This window comes from Pezoporus flaviventris, unplaced genomic scaffold (genome assembly GCF_033815535.1).
Source record: "Pezoporus flaviventris isolate CSIRO_AGI_PZ_B2104156 unplaced genomic scaffold, CSIRO_AGI_Pfla_v1 ptg000002l, whole genome shotgun sequence".
Classification (NCBI taxonomy): Eukaryota; Metazoa; Chordata; class Aves; order Psittaciformes; family Psittacidae; genus Pezoporus; species Pezoporus flaviventris.
This window is the reverse complement of record NW_026892550.1, coordinates 4,021,790-4,038,240: the sequence shown is the minus strand read 5'-3', so window position 1 is coordinate 4,038,240 and position 16,451 is coordinate 4,021,790. Positions and strand designations below refer to the sequence as shown.

The following is a 16,451-nucleotide window of genomic DNA, read 5'->3' as shown; positions in this document are numbered from 1 at the left end:
ATGTCCATTTCTCAGTAATATCTCAGCAGTAGCAAGAGTCTAAGTTGTCTTCAGTGTATGTTGTAGCCTGTCCTTTTCCTGAAAAAGGGGGAAACCTGAAACTTGAAACATAACTTTAAAGGGACATAAGTAATTATTGTAGAGTGAATAATTCTTATTTGTGGGGTGTGCATTGAGTTAGGTTTGCAGAAAAGCTTACTATTTCATGCTTTGGGAAGAGTGAAATCCATAAAAATGGATGTCAGAATTCCAGAATATGTGGGTTAAATTCATACTCTGGTGCTCTGCTTTTAGGAGCACAAGCTGGGGAACCAGTTGTGGCACAGAATATCTCAGATGCTAGAAATATCTGCCATTCAGCCATGAAGCTGGTGTGCATCCTGCGAGTCCTTCTGGTCATATTCAAACGTCAGTGGGTGAGGAGAGGAGAAACAACAACAGAGAAAACCCTCAAAACTGTTTTGTTTCTCACCTGCTCAGATGAGCAATGTGAGGTCACATTGGGCATGCATTGGTGGTCATACAGTTGCAACACTAGTCATTGCAGAAGGCAGCCTTCTGCTTGGTGAGCAGCACTGTCCAGCTCACTGATGAGTGTAACTGTTTTATCATGAAATCTTAGGTGTGGTTGACTTAGATATACCAAAGAAATATTTCATGGTGAGAGTGGTGAGAAACTGGAACAGTTGCCTAGAGAACCTGTGGATACTCCATCATTTGAAGTGTTCAAGGTCAGGTTGGATGGCACTTTGAGCTACCTGGTCTTGTGGAAGGTGTCCGTGGCCATGGCAGGGGGTTTGACCTATATGATCTATTTACTATCTGAAGCAAAATATTTACTTCAAAATGTATGATAGTTTAGGGTAATTAACATATCTATAAGAGAAACACCCATTTTAATTCTATTATTGCTTTCAGGGCTGTGCAGAATAGACTTACAGGCTATTCAAGGCTTGTGAGTTGTCATCGAAAATAGAGATCTTCTTGATTTGGGTGGGAGAGAAGAAGCAGCAAAGCATTAGTCTGGGTTGTCTTGGAAATTTATTCAGTTTTTGAAGTAGTCAAAACCTGATGGCCATGGAATATAGAATGTACAAACTTACCATAGCCTTATAGTGTACTTTTTGAAAGTTAACAGTAGAAAGAAAAATATTTCAGCAACTCAGTATAGTTTCCTGCCAAGGACCATATATCAGAAAAATTAAATTAAATGAATGTTGAGATTCCCAAGGGTGACATGGAACTTCATAACCCTATTCTTGATGCGTTAATGATCTATCAGTCTATTCTGTGACTTTCATTTCTGGTTTTGATTTCTTACGCCTCATCATCTGATTTGGGATAGCATACAAATTGTTTCATGCAACAGAAGCTGACTGTGGTAGACATCAGCCATTTGCTGTTCCTAGCTGTATAGGTAAAAATCTGTGCTCAGAAGAGTTTATACTCAAACCTCTTTGCAAGTGGGCTAACTAATCTGAGGTGATGCATGAGAGGCTTTACTATTTTTGGGCTAAGTTTTCCTCACCTGTTCAAATCCTGGAAGCATGCTTCGGTTGACACGAAATTCTCACATTAAACTGATGCAAAGGAAATGGTCCTGCACTGCACACTGCAACCTTTTAGGTTTGAGGGGAGTTCTTCCCTGATGGTAAGGGCTTTGTCTCAACCTACCAGTATGTGTATGATTAGCCTACTGTTTGACTTCAATAAAAATTAATTTCTTCATTTTCTTCCTTGTCATCCTCTTTATCTGATAATGAGTTTTGAATGGACCTTCCTTCAGATCTTCTCTCTTGCAGCTTACTCCATTATCCGTGTTACCTGCTGTCTGAAAACTGGAATCCAAATTGACTTATTTAACATTCCTGTTTTAGCCAGTACGATTTGCTTGCTGTCCTGTAAAATGCTGGAGATTCCCTTTTTATGAAGTCTTGAAAAGAGTAAAGCTCTTCCTTTCTCGAGAAAGAGCTAAATGTTCCAGACTGCAATACCCGGAGGCATATTATCTTTAAAAGGATTTTCAAACGCTGGAATCATTTGCTTAACTGAAAGAAAAACCTCTTACATTGTTTTCAACGGTGTATATTTTAATCTAAAATTTGTACTGCTCAAAAGGGTTCTGTACATTGATGGTTTCTCAGGTGGCTTTGTAGCTAATACTTGACATATAGGATAAGCAGTGCGTATTCTTATATCACTTGGATTCTCACTTTGTCTTAAAATATCAAATTGCAGAAGTCTGATCTTAAATACTATTTGGTATTTTTGTGCTGATTTTAATTCGTTAGGCAGTGTGCGTGTATTTTTAGTGAATTTCTCAAATACAATTATTCATGTTGTGGTTTAGTAATTGTAGTAACTAATGCTCCTGTAATTATAAGGCTTTTGTTTTGCTGGGAAGTGCTTCCCGTATCATCATCTTCTCTTTGTGTCGGAACACGAAGTATAATAAAACTGCATGAGGGTTAAATTTAGAACTGTGTTAACATGTTAATTCAATTTTTTTCTCAGAAATGCTTTTTTAAACTTGCAGCGAATTCCTGTGAATAAAAAATACCATCAAATTATGTTGAAAAGAAAAAGCCCTCGATTTATATTATATGCTTTGAAGCTACTGTAGACAGATAGAAAACATCTGGTGACACTTTCAGTGGTAGGTCAGTAGTTACAGATGGTCTGGTTTTTACAACTGTCATCCAGCCTTGTATGGAGAATGACTACAGTGGAAAAATCTGATGCTGAATGAATAAACAAAGAGCACAAGGAGGCCAGCAGGCATATATGTTTCTAGGAGATGGGAAATGAAATGAGCTATAAAAATTTAAACCAACACTAGTATTTAAAATGTTCATTATGTTCTGGTTTCTGTTTCTTGTTCTCCAGATCTTTTAATATGACTATTGAAGGAAGAAGATTATAAAACAGGAATGATAAGCAAATAAATTAAAGACTAGTTTAGGATTGATCTTCTACACAGGTTAGGGGTGTTGGCTAAGCAAAGGCAGGCAGCTGTATAGCAGGCTTTGAAGGTTTGAAAATACATATTAGATTTGATGCAGTGTTTGTACAGTCTTATAACAGAGCCACAATCAATAATGAATGTTGTATTTCGCAAGAATAATTGATATTAGGAAATTTAACAGAAAATTTCTGACAGGGCAGCATTCAGTTTGCTTCTTAAAGAGAAAAAACTGGTCTTCTCTTTTCTTCATCAACTTCTCGCACTCATGGTGGGATGTTACATTCAGCTGGGATCAGACAGTGTACAGAACAGCAGAAGAATCTTGAAATTGAGGGTAAAGAAAAGAGGTATGGAGGGAAAGTGAAGAGGAGGATGGGACTGAATAAAGTGTTAAAAGCATGATGAATGTTGCACGTTAGCTCAATTTTTAAATGAAAATAAACACAAAGAACTTTGTTAAAAGTCCAAATGTACCCAGCAGGGTTGTGCTGGTAAGGACACCCATTTTAATGCATATGTGCTCTTCTTGATATTCAAAGTATTTATCATTGCATTGGGAGTGCATGAATCTTCATAATATGTTGATGGAATTTGCCTCTAGTTTTGGTTTTAGAAAAGTTTAGCCTCTAGACAGAAACAAGCAGAATTCTAGGTTCAGTCACTTGTAATGCTGTTTAATGCTATCCACTGATGTTGAAAGCTGTTGGGCAGGAATAAAAGGAAACAGGGAAGTGGATTATTTGGCTTGTTGTCACGTGCACTGTACAGAGTTCTTGGAGCTTGTTTCTCTAAGCCTACCGGGGTATTTAAGTGCAGATAACAGTGTTGTTCTGACTATGCTTTATAGAGGCCCTGTATACTTAGTTATGCCCCGTCCACTTGCTCATGTGTATTTTATAATCTACTGCTGTGCTTAGAATCTGCATCTCAGTGGTTTGGCTTAAAATGCAGACTGCTTGTTGCAATACCCTTACGCTGTCTTGCTCAGCTACATGGGATCTGAAAAGTGCTTAGCTGTATTTGCTGCCAAAGAGCTTGCCTAGTCATGCATAAACCTACTTTAAATGCCATTTGGTTGATATAGATGTTGGCGTTGTGTTGTCACTGTGATGCATTTCCTCGGGTCTGTGCTCTCTGAGTTATTTCCTTCAACTTCCAAGTACCAGACTCTGCTTTACTTTATTATTGGCAGCTTAGAAGTTAAGAATGAGTATTTTTCTCTGACTGTGAGTGTTCTGATGGAAAAGTTCCAGTTTCATTCCAGGTGGCCACATTTCTGTTGCTTTATGGGAATCGTGTACCTGTGCCTGCCCAAGATACATTCTTCAGCTGATGGTGTGTTGAGTGAAAGGGCCAATATCTGAAAGCCAAGAGGCAAAAAGGTCTTGGAGCGTTTCTTACACTGGCGTGTTTGAGCTGTGCTGTGCACTTTGCATCTTTATCTGTTTAGAAGGCAGTTTGCTTTGAAATATGGGTTCCCTAATGTGATTTAAAAACCTTTATGTCTTTTCTTCACAGTTTCAGTTATGTGTAGAACCTCTTTCTAGAAAGAGGTAGGGGGGAAAAAGTATTTTAAGAAGTTTATCTTCCTGTTCACAGGTGCAAATAAGTTTATAAAAGACAATAAGCATTTCTGACTTGTGGCTGGCTGGAGAAGACCATCACCAAGCTGTGTGGAGACGTTCTTTGAGCTTCTACTCTTATGTCTCTAATGGACAAACACAAAGTGAAGCGACAACGTCTGGATCGCATATTTGAAGGTTAGACATTTAAATTTCTGTTAACTGCATTAATTTTGTGGATTATTGATATTTCTGAAGACTTGGAACTCTTGGTCGTTCAGTGTATTTTTAATTGAGTTGCAGTTCCTGTTGAGATTATATTAACTGTGCAGAAATGCTAGTTTTGGATGAAAACAGATCTAGACAAATAAAAGCAACTAGTGTGTGAACTCTGTGCTATTCTACAATGTTCTACCCAAATATTGTGAAATATTGTGGGTTTATATAAAATAACAATCACAAAAGGATAAAATGAGCATGTAATGCTCTCTAGAGAATTTTGCTACGGGATTGCTTTATATAGATTTATTTAGCACCTTGTATCTGATCCTAGGAAGGAAGCAAAAGTCAAATGAAAACAAAACCCCCAAACTTTAACAAGTATTGATAAAAATAGGCAGAAATCTAGTACCAGGAGTGTAATCATTTGGGTCAGTGGTTTTACATAAGTCACAAATGACCCAGTTGTATATTTCTGGCATTCTTTGTTCATTTGGTTTTAGAGTTGATATGAAAGCAGGTCGAGGGACAAGGAGTACTATATTTAAGAACACACGGTAGGATTTGGGCTAAATGAATTTCTATATTAAAATGTTAGCTTCTCCTTGAAAGGGAAGGGAATAGTTAATAGTTCACTAACCCATTTTGATATGATGGGAAAAGTGTACGGGCTTCTGGGCGCATTGTCTCTGTATCACGGCTAATACCGAAGCAGTGAACTGCAGTTAAAACATTTGCTCTTCCACGAATTGGTCTTGAGACTCTTTTTTTTTTGCAGCAGCTGTGTTGGTGAAAGCTGTCCCTGGCAGCTGATTCCTGTCCTTGTTTCCCCCCCTTTCTTTGTGCCAGTATGAGTGTAACCGTGTAATGAGCTACATCGAGAAGATGACTCAGGCTAAAAAGGAATGTTTTTGTTGGTATATTTTCCACTTAGGTAAATTCCTCCCTGTACAGCTGACAAAGCAGTTGCATTGAAGGGGGCAGTTGGAAAGGATCAGAGAGAGGCACTGGGGCCATTTACCCTGACAGAGCCAGAGAAAGAGACACTTCACCGAAGTATCAAAGGGTGCAGTTTCACATTGGCTTTAGATGATTAATCTCCTTGTCGCTTCTTAAACTGGCCAAACCTGCCCATGATTGCCAAGTCCAAACTGTCATTGTGTCCCACCTAGACTGGTTGGCCAAGCTGAGCTCTCTGGAGACCAAATCCAGCTCAGAGAAATGAGGAACTGGCTTCTGAGGACAGGAAATTTGGGAAGGCTGCCACTCTTTCTGGGCAGCTCTGGGGTTGGATCAGCTGGAAGTGACCTAGGAGTGGTGCAGTGCATGGTTGCCTTCTCTGCTGTCAGTCTCAGGTCCTCATGCTGTGACCCCTCAGTAAGACATGCACAATGTTAACTCTGTTTTTTGCTTTTGTTAGTTGGCTGAATTGTAAAACTGTGAGGACAGAAACCTGTTCCTTTTGATGGCAGCAGCTATTAGATCAGCTCAACCCAGTTGGTAGCATTTCAGCCTCCTTTTGTGCTTATTTTGTTGATCAACAGGACACCTTAAGAGGAAAATAGAGTTTGTGATGATGTGGCAAGGAATGTTGTCAGGGACAGACCAGTAGCCACTGTGTCTGTTTAAAATAGCAGTGGCATCCCCCAGGCTTTGTGTTCACATCTAATCAGTGTCTTTTGTCTGACTTGTTTTTCCCAGCCCTGCACACTTCACTGGCTCCTATGGTAAAATCTGTGTGGCCATGCAGGGCAGGGAATTGATCCAGTTGAAAAATAACATAAAAAAGTTGTTTTAGTTACCTCAGCTTCCTGATCCCATTTACCGTGTGCTAGACAAACAGCTGTGTTGGAAAAATAGTGGGAAGACCAGGCAGAAGATGATCAGAGGAGGGGTGGGGGGGAGAAAGATGGATATGGAAAAATGCTTGAAATTTTAGGGTTATGGTAATCCAGATTGGCTCTTTAAAGTGTCCAGGCTGTTTTCTGCTCTTGAGTGTCTGTGTGTTCAAATGTCCAGATGTTCTCTGAGGTTTGTAAACACATCTTTGGCTGATGGTTTTGGTTTTAAATCGCTATCGCTGCAAGTGCATAACGTGGGATGAAGATTAGGAGTCGGTTTGTTTCAAAAAGGTTTTTCTCTACGTATGGTCCTGTTCATGTTTAAAAATCAAGTATGCAGAGTTGTTTGCTGATATATTCTATTCTATGATTCTATTCTATGATTCTGTATGTGCCTTCAGTAACACAGCCTGAGTGTTTTATGTTTGAGAAATACAGGTAATGTTTTACCAAGCTCAGGAATTATAATGAACTCAATAGCTATTGAAGATGGTTTATCTTCTGTCAGCTATTTTGTTTGCCTGCTGTTTATATCTTTCTTCTCTTAACCTTTTCCCTCCAAAGATGCATTTTCTTTCTATTGGAAGTTCCATTTAAAACCAGGCTATTGCTAACTGCTACTATTACTAATACCTATGTTTTCATAAATTGTTTAGCATAACTTGTGATGGGCAGACATTAATACATTATTATACCCATAAAGGGACACGGATGCCATGCTGGTGGTGACAGAGCATTACATTACTGCTTGTAGCCCTGTTTGAGGAGGGGATGATAATGAGCTGAAATTCACTTTCTGAAAAATGAGGGGTATGAGCCTGATTCCCAAAGTGAAATCTCGTGGTGGGAGCATGTGCACAGCTTTTTCTGTGGAGTTCGTGGATTACACAAATGCTCTTCTAAGTTGGATAACTGTGCTTGCATGCTGTTACTGAGTTGAACTGTTTTCCTGTGGCTTGAAGTAATTCGCACACTTGCTTATAGTAACTAAGCGTGCAAATTAAGCAGCAAATTCAAGAGGCATCACTGAATTTACTATTACTTTGTGAGTAATAGTAGTACGGTAGTAATACTACTGAATTTCAGTTGATAGTCAATGCAGTAGCAATGCTGTTACTTCAGGAGAGGTCAGTTGTCTTTTAATGTAGCCAAGTAATTTTGTCCCTAAGGTACCTATGATTCCCTTCAGTGATTTCTTAAATATGAAACCGAATATTTGCTTTTAATCCTCAGGCTGTTTGCCATTATATTTTTATGCATGTTTCAATGGTCTGCTGTGGAAGATTGTCCCTTGAAAAAGGCAGATACTGAATTCTGGCTTCTAACTTCCCCCAGTAGCTGTGAATTAGACTTGGGCATGAAGACATGAGTCTAGTTATTCTGAGATGCTAATATTAAACTCACTTCACCATTTGTGATATAACATTCAGGATTCTTCCCTTGAAGATAAATAACATCAAGGCATGTGAAAGATTAATTAGTTACTGATTATATTGTTCTTTGTCCCCCTCTCCGGTGATGCTGGTGATTGCAAAGCATAATTATAGGAGTATACATTTGGCAGAACAGTTGGAAATGTCACAGTGCAATAATAAAATGTGTTCATTTTGTGGGTAATTTGAAAAATTCTAAATGTTTTTGCCATTTTGAGAAGTTGTTATCTCTAATTAAGGTATTATTGTACTTTATATTGTAACAACACTGTAAACAATGCTGTGTATTTGCTTATATTCTAGAAATCTTTAATTAAATGTGTGTATGTTTTACTGACCGTTGCTTGGAAGTTACCTTGGGGATGTCCGACCTCTGCTGACTTTGCTGGGAGCTAATAGATGAATGGGATTGATGAATATAGTGAATTTTCTTTAAATACATCACACTGTATAATATATAGTGTTCAGTCAGACACTGCTTTTGGTGGGTTTCCAAGCTTTAGGAAAGTCTATAAAGGGGAGACCTCAGGGACATTGGTGTAACTGGGAGGAGGAAAGGGGTGTCTCCTTTTGCTTTTTGTGCTTGTTTGCGCAGGTATTGGGGATTACACTACAGCACAATGCTGGAAATGTAACTGCCAAATTGTGAGAGTGACTTTTCCAGTTTGATTGCTTGAAACCAGAAATTTCTTTCCAGAGCCCCTCATGTAATATTCATAGCAAAGACTGTAGTGTATGCAAGTACAAGTCTGTGAAGACCCAATATGACCCCAGACAGATGTTGTATTTTTGTCTAGCTCTTGTTTTGAGGAAGAAAAAGCATCTTGGCACACCTCAGAGCTTCTCAACAACCATTTCAAGATGCAGCAGTGGTATTCATCTTAAGGTTATTCTTCATACACAGGTTGCCTCCTCCTTTTTGAAAGTGCCCAGAAGGAAACTTCAGACGTACTTTAGCTATTTTAAGAGCGCTGCTTTGTTACCTAAGAAAAGTTGGTTGGGATCATAGACTGGAAAAGAAAGTGCATATTAATAGGATGATTGTCTGAAATTCCAGATAAAATCTCTCATCTTTTGCTTTTATGAAGGGCAGCCTTTCTTTGGGAAGGTCCAGTTACTGGCAAATACCCAAGTGGAAGCCTCTTTGAAGGACAGTAAAAGTCCACGATAAAGGAATAGTTTCTTTTCAACAACATGGTCTAGGCTTTGTTTCCCTGTAAGAGAACATCTGTGTTTTTAAAGCTTCTTTTTTTTCTGCTTCTGGTGCTATACAGCATGAGATTTAATAAGATGAATCTTCAGTGCATAGCTGATGCGGTATATTGATGGTTCCAGGAGGACTGCAGAGAAACAAGCAGATATGAATTGAATTCTCCTTCTTTCCAAATTTATGAAGAAATCTTGAGATACAAAGTGACTTAGTTTAAAAAACCACATCCTCTTACCTTATTTTTTTGTCCTTGTGCATGTAATGGAGAGCTTGGTTCCTTAACTTGTGGAAAGTACCAGATTGACAAATATCAAGTGTTTCATGACCACTGATGGAACTTGGGTCAACTGTGATTTGACCCATTGCTGTTTTGAAATTAGGCAGTTAGGACGAGTTTTCTGCATATTAATGGGGGAGATGGCCTGCTTTGGCAATGCTTGGGCTTTCTCTGAGTGGAAACAAAGGATTTTTACTGAAGTTGGTATGTACCTTGTAAGGTGATCTGTAACTAAAAGGAAGGAGGAGTAAATGCTTCCAGGCAGCAAGTGGGTTTAGCTCTTTCTTAGGTAAGTGGCACTTGCAGATGTCAAGTTCTTTGGAAAATGAGCTATCAGTTTTCTTAAGTGATGTCCAAATTTGAGAATGGTCATGGCTGTCTCACTTCATGCAGGTATCAGGGAAAGAAAGGAAACAATAAAACGTGCAGACAGTTGTAAATCACACAGTACTTTATACAGTTGTCTTTGCGCATACTGATCTTAGTACCAGGCATACTCAATATGCCAAGATGCTTCTTGAAAAGAGATTAATGGGGCTGCAGAGTTGCTTGGTGTCTTTTTGACAGGCTTTAGAAGGAGGCTTATTGAAGGATTAGGGCAGCAGAGGGAGCTAAAAGATTCCTAATATTTTATCATTTGTTGTTTCCTAAGTGAAAGTTGCCTCTTCATAAAGTACTGATTAATGTTCACAAAATTGTGCTTTTCTAATCTTAAGTGCCTTTAGTGAATGAATAAGGATTTTGAACTGGAGAAAATTCCTTTTCTTCCTAGCGATCCAGTATAAGCTGGGAATCAGGTAGTAAAAGCTACCAAAATCTTTCTGCAGGAGCAGCCATCAAATCTTTCAACTGTAACAAATGAAAGTGTTTAAGCAAGCACAGTTTTCTATGAATAACCCAAGTAAATCAAGTTACTTGCAGATACAAGTGTCTTAATGTCAAAAAGCGTAGGTTCTTGTGTTGCGTCCAAGGGGGTTTTAACTATTCGATGCTTTTTTTTCTGTTTTTTGCCTGTAAGAACTCTGAAAACATTTTTATGAGCTTGAAATACAGAGAATTAGGGTAAATACTGAATCTCTTTTATAAGAACTGTCTTCAAAGAACAGGGAGGCTGTTCTGAGGGCTAAGATGACTTTGAAATAGTAAAATGAAAATGATGCTGCCATGAGTCGTACAGTAACAAGATCATGTGCCACTTACCACACAGTAAGGGAAGTTATCTGTATTTGGAACATGTTTACCCTGATGCCAAACCATCCTTTATCTCATTATAATTGTAGGTGAAATGCTTATTCACAGGCTTATGTTCGGATTTTGGTTTTGCCCTTAATATTCAGTATTTATGGTGTAAGGTGGTTTTGGCTTTCTTTTGTACTGCTGCAGTAACCTGCTTTTGTAATTTGAATCTTCATTATGTGCTACCTAAACAGCTTCTGAATTTGCATGCACTTAAGCTACTACAATGTTCCAGAGGTATTACTAGTAACAATGCAATTCTCTATGGAAAGAAAATTAGCTTAAAAGCCCATTTTGCCCTAAATGATGCTGAACAGTAGCTGCTAATGAAAAGCATTATTTTAACAAGAAAACTGGGAGGAAAAAAACCCACAGAGAAGAATCTCAAAGAGAGTTTAAAATTTTGCTGAAACATTCAGGTCACTGATTTAAGTTACTAATACCTTAAAGAAAAGCTGATTTTGTGGTGTCCAGCACTCCAGATTTTACCTATATAGTTGCATTTTCATTGGTGTATTGGAATAAAATAATAATGCAGACAGCAGTTACAGCCAGCTGTGATTTATCAAGAACACTACATCTTACTGCTATAATAAAGTCAAAATAGTTATATTTAATGTGTCAAACCCAGTTAAATACAGTAAAGAGTACAGCCTGACATGGGGTTTGCAGGGTTGTAGTGATTGTGTTTGCAATATCATATGCATATATTTGAATCAGAATCCAGTACTTAGCCACACCTCACCCACACCTAGTTCCTGAGTAACCATCAGAGAATTAAAAAAACCCTTTTGGACTAGATATTTACCTTTTATACAGTGCAGATGAGTGCCTGGGAAAACTTTTAAAAGCTTTAGAAATTTTAAGTACTTGGTTGTAATAGATGCTTAGTTCTGCCTGGCGTCAGGGAAGATGCTCTGGAAGCCCTGGATTCAGGCATTGCTTTACATTTGGGCTCTGGAAAACTGAACTGTACAAGGATTAAGTGTCTAGGTAAACATATTGAAAAATTTAAATAGTCATCTAATTAGAGCAGACCTGTTCAGCTTTCATAGAGGCAGATCCCATCCCTAGGGAAGTGCTGTCTGAGATGCAAAGAAGGTTTTTATTTTGTTTCCTCCCTTGCTGCAGTCAGGATGGGAGTGTGGTGATGCAAGTGGAAACAAGAACATAAAAGTGGAGTCTTCTAGTACTGAATCCTCGCTCCATGAGGTCAGTACTGAACTCGAAGGCTGCTCCTGCTTAAACAGGAGGAATTGCATGGAAGCTTTGCCAGGGGAAGAATATCTTGCAGAGAATCTGTTCTCCTTAGAAAAGTCGTTGCGGTGTGATGGACACGTCATTTGGAGCAAAGAAACCTGTGTTTTATCTCTTTCTAAGTCAGATATCAGCTTAGAAAGCAACTTGCCTCTCCACCTCTGTGCCTTTTCTTTGACAGAAAACAGTCAGTGGAAGACTTTAGTAGTTGCTGTGATATAAATAACAGCAGGCTGCTGTAATAGGCTTGGAATCCCTTTACAAAATGAGGCTTTGCCAACTGTGAAAGCACATGGCATTTGCAGCAGGTAAAAGCGCACCCATGGGTGCCACTGTAGATGCAGTACTGCAGTGGTTCATCACCCTGCTCACATGTTTAAATAAGAAGGTTCCTTCTTCCTTCCTTTCCTGTGAGAATTAAATTTAAATTGCTTGGGACTTTGTGTAGATGTGTTTGTTTTCTAAGCCAGAAATTAGCTGTTCAGAATTACTCATGTTTCCCTTTTCCTGATGTTTCTTTGTGAAAGTATCATCATATGCACTGCATTTTCAGACCTCTCATTCTGCCAATTAAATGGTGGAGACACACCAAAAAACCCAGTAAAAATTACAGGCAATAGCAGTAGGACAGCAAAAGCTGAAGAGGAAACACTGTTTGTTCTTTTGATCCTACCTCTATGTGTCAGAAAGTTTCCTCGTATGCTAGATGATGACACTCAAATACAATTAAGAGTATGACTCCTCTTAATAGGTGATTAAGAATAATTATAAGTATTAATTAAATACACGATAAATGTCTCTCTTTGTCAAGGATTGTACATTTGAAGAAATAGGTTTATTAAATGCTAATAAAACTTTTTCCCAGGCAGTTTTATCACTGTTTTGTTCCCTGCTATTCATTTCTTACTTGGGTGTTTTTTTCTGGGTACCAAATTCCCCTTAGGAAGGTGTTACTTGGCTTCCACAACATCTGCCAGTCATTTTTTGTTGATGTTAGTTTATCTACCATGCAGATGGTCATGTTTGCCTGTTTGTGTAGTGCTCAACTAACTCCTGTGCTTGTCCCCCCAGTGCTGCTCTGCTCATATGCAGGCACCATCAATTTATCAAACTCAGATAATTTAGTAACAGTTCTTCTTGCAATAAACAAAAGCAGCTGTGCTCGAGCTATCCTTATATGCATGAATGCATAGATTGTAAAGGGCTCTTCTAACAAACAAGACAAAAGTTTGGGATTTCAGACTGGAATTTAGGGCATGTAAGTCAGAACGACTAGACGCTGATGTTTAGAAACAATATAATAATGCAGAGAATGAATTAGTTACCATAGTAACTGCTTTGTTTTAATAATTTGGTGGGGCAGTGAATAGAAGGAGCTCAGAAAGAAGTAGTAGGAATCTTAATTGCATGTTGTGCAACGTGAGTGGCTTTGTTCATTAATATTGAAATTAATTTGATTTTATAACAGATTGAAGATTGAGTGTGTAAGTTTTATTTTGGAAGGGCAATAAGAATGATTTACAGGGGGGTTTTATTCTTAGTTATTCTCCCTCCTGGGAAAAAATAAAATATGATCACATTTTACATTTGGTTATGGCAAACACAGGTTATCGATTTCTTAACAATAAAACATGCTCAATATGTTGCATTGTAAGTGTGACTTCAGTCTACGTGCTGTGATTTGTTGCCTGGCAGTTCTTGGCAGCCTAGCAACATGCTTCAGTCCAGATCTGCAAAAGGAGATAGACACCCAAAGTTATGAGTTACTAGGAAGGTGGGTGTCTCAGTACTTTAAAACCCATCTCATCAGCACCTTGAAATCCCTTTATGCTGTATGGATCTAGTTTAAGTACCCTCCACACTTTAAGACCATCTTCTTTTGAGCAGTTTAGGACAAGGCAGGATCTTCAAAGAGAATTAGTTCTTCTGGAGGCAGAAGCACAGCAAGCTGTCCTCTTGTGAGCACCACTTACAGAACTCATCAGCAGGACCCTATTTTGCAGGAAGATCGCAGGCACGATGGTGCTTTAGTCAAGAAATTCATGTGCAGTGCCTTCAGTTCCAGCATCTGTCTTAAAGCATCAGCTGGCTGGGTCTGAGGTGCCTGTGTGCTGGTGAGTCAGTCCATGTCTGGGACCGGCTGGTGTTGTGGAAGGGATTACTGCTGATGTCCGTCCTACGCAGCCTTTCACAAAGCAGGGCCTCTAATTTAAGTCTGTCTTCTCATCTGGATGCCTTTATTTTTGTTTTCTTTCCTCCTCCTTAATGAAACTTGCAGGAATTTAATTCTTCTGAAGAAGAAAGTTCCTGCAAGAAATCCTGGTAGCTTTTGGATGAAATTTGCTACTGAGTTAAGGATTTAATTAAGGAGGGCCCAGCAGGTAGACGGACCGACACAATTACATCAGCCTGGTTTCGTTTGAAAACCTGTCTAAAAAGTGCTCAGATATTACATACAGAAACAAGAAGTGCTACCTGGTCACTCCTTGGCCAAGGAAGTGCCTATCACCGGACTCAAATGGCATTCCGTCCCTAGTGGGGAAGTCTTGCAGTTGCTTCTGCAAAGCAGCCCTGCTTTTAACAGCAGCTCTTTAGTAGGTACGAGCCTCTCTGGACATGGGGAAACTGTGTTCTTGATCATCATCATAGAAGCATTGAATAGTTTGGGTTAGAAAGGACCTTAAGGTTATCCAGTTCCAACCCCCCCTGCCATGGGCAGGGATGCCTCACACTAAACCATGGCACCCAAGGCTCTGTCCAGCCTGGCCTTGAACACTGCCAGGAATGGAGCATTCACAACTTCCTTGGACAGCCCATTCCAGTGCCTCACCACCCTCACAGTAAAGAACTTCTGCCTTATATCCAATCTAAACCTCCCCTGTTTAAGTTTTAACCCATTATCCCTTGTCCTGTCACTACAGTCCCTAATGAATAGTCCCTCCCCAGCATCCCTATAGGCCCCCTTCAGATACTGGAAGGCTGCTGTGAGGTCTCCACACAGCCTCTTTTTGAGGGAGATTCATTACCCTTTCTGTGTGCTTTGTGGCTATCTGTGTACCAGGTAATGCAAGACCAATTCATTGTACCAGAAAGAAAAGGGATAACTGACTCAGTAATGAGCGCTTTAACTTGGGAAGGGAAATTCAAGGTTCTCTTCCCTGTTTCTAGTACTTTTGTATATATAACTTTCTGGTTAGAAACTTGAAACACTGGACTGTTTCTTTTCTCAGAGGTGCAACCCCATCACTGGACTGTTCCCTTCTTCCTGCCCTCTATTCCCATAGGAAACTTGCCTGATAAAGCATTACTAAACCCAGTGTATCATACTTCCAGACCCATGTTTTCTTCATTCTTCCCTTATCTCGTAGCAGTATCTTAATAAAATTAAATTGCAATGTCTTGGAAATAGTCCCTGGCTTGCTTTGAACTCTTCTTGGGTCCTAAGCCTTCACTGGAGTTCTGAAATGCTTGTTAATATAATCTTAAAGTTTACAAAATCCTTTCCTGTTTAATTTTTGAATGAGAGTCTCTGAAGCTTCCCAGAAGTAAAAGTAGAAGGGTGTTCATTCCAGAGGTGAAAGCATCCAATGAAGAGTTTTTTAGTCAGTTGCTTCCTTTTATCTGTGTTAACCAGGAATCAGTGGTTATTTTATAGGTTCCTTAAGATTACAGTAACCAACAAATGCATGGGTGCATCCTGGGATTGGTTGGTGAAAGGAACTTTAGAGCAGCTTCTTAAAGGCCTTGGTGTATGAACATAACAGCATGAGTGCATCTGGTGATGAAGAAAGATGAGTGTGCTCTTGGAGTTAGATGTGGTCTTTAGCTGCCTCTTTTACTGCAATTCCAAGGCTCCTTTTCTGTGTTTTTCTGGTTCTCTTTTCTGATGAAAGGAAATAATTTCTATGTAATTCCTTGTTTTATAAACATGCTTAAAATATTCTTTGTGCTATATTCATGTTGCTTGGTGACATACAAGTGGATTTCCACTGGAAATCACATTAAATGTTTATTTCTTAATTTATTATTCAGCTCTGACTTGTTCTGATTTTTAATGCATTAGTCCTTTATGAATGGAAGCTCTTGCAATTATTTCTTAAAATCATAGTTTTCCACATATTGCAAAGTACTTAACTGTTTATGGAGTGGTCAGTTACAGTCTTTATAGATGAAGAAGACGTGAAGGCTTTTGCAAGTAGTGGTGTTGACATGATTTAGCTGGGAAAATACTAAGTAGTATTCTGAAAGAACCACCTCTACTGAGATTGACTTATGTCTACAAAAGCAAGTCTGGAGGTCGCTCCATCTCTTTCTGCCTGTGCCCGAGTAACTGGAGCAAACCCATGCTACAGGCAGGTATTCAGTCTTTGCTTCTGAGTTCCACATAGAAAGCACTCCTGCCCTCAAGCTGTGGGTGCCTCCTTTTACAAAGGAAATATCAGGGGTTTCCA

At 39.1% G+C, this 16,451-nt stretch overlaps 1 protein-coding gene and 1 long non-coding RNA gene across 4 annotated transcripts in view; one reads left to right on the top strand and one right to left on the bottom strand.

Moving 5' to 3' along the window:
- The window catches only part of LOC133276290 (uncharacterized), a 380,765-nt gene that overhangs the window by 178,890 nt on the left and 185,424 nt on the right, over positions 1–16,451 (bottom strand). The gene's annotated exons all lie outside the window — the stretch shown is intronic.
- Positions 1–16,451, top strand: part of CTBP1 (C-terminal binding protein 1) — a 249,873-nt gene that overhangs the window by 54,451 nt on the left and 178,971 nt on the right. For 2 of the 3 annotated variants that reach the window (XM_061466796.1, XM_061466802.1), the window contains exon 2: positions 4,565–4,725. In XM_061466796.1, the coding sequence (XP_061322780.1) occupies positions 4,668–4,725 (58 nt within the window). In that variant the 5' untranslated portion in view covers positions 4,565–4,667. Of the gene's footprint in view, positions 1–4,564; positions 4,726–16,451 lie in introns of those variants that run through there. The other variant, XM_061466855.1, reaches the window with a different exon arrangement.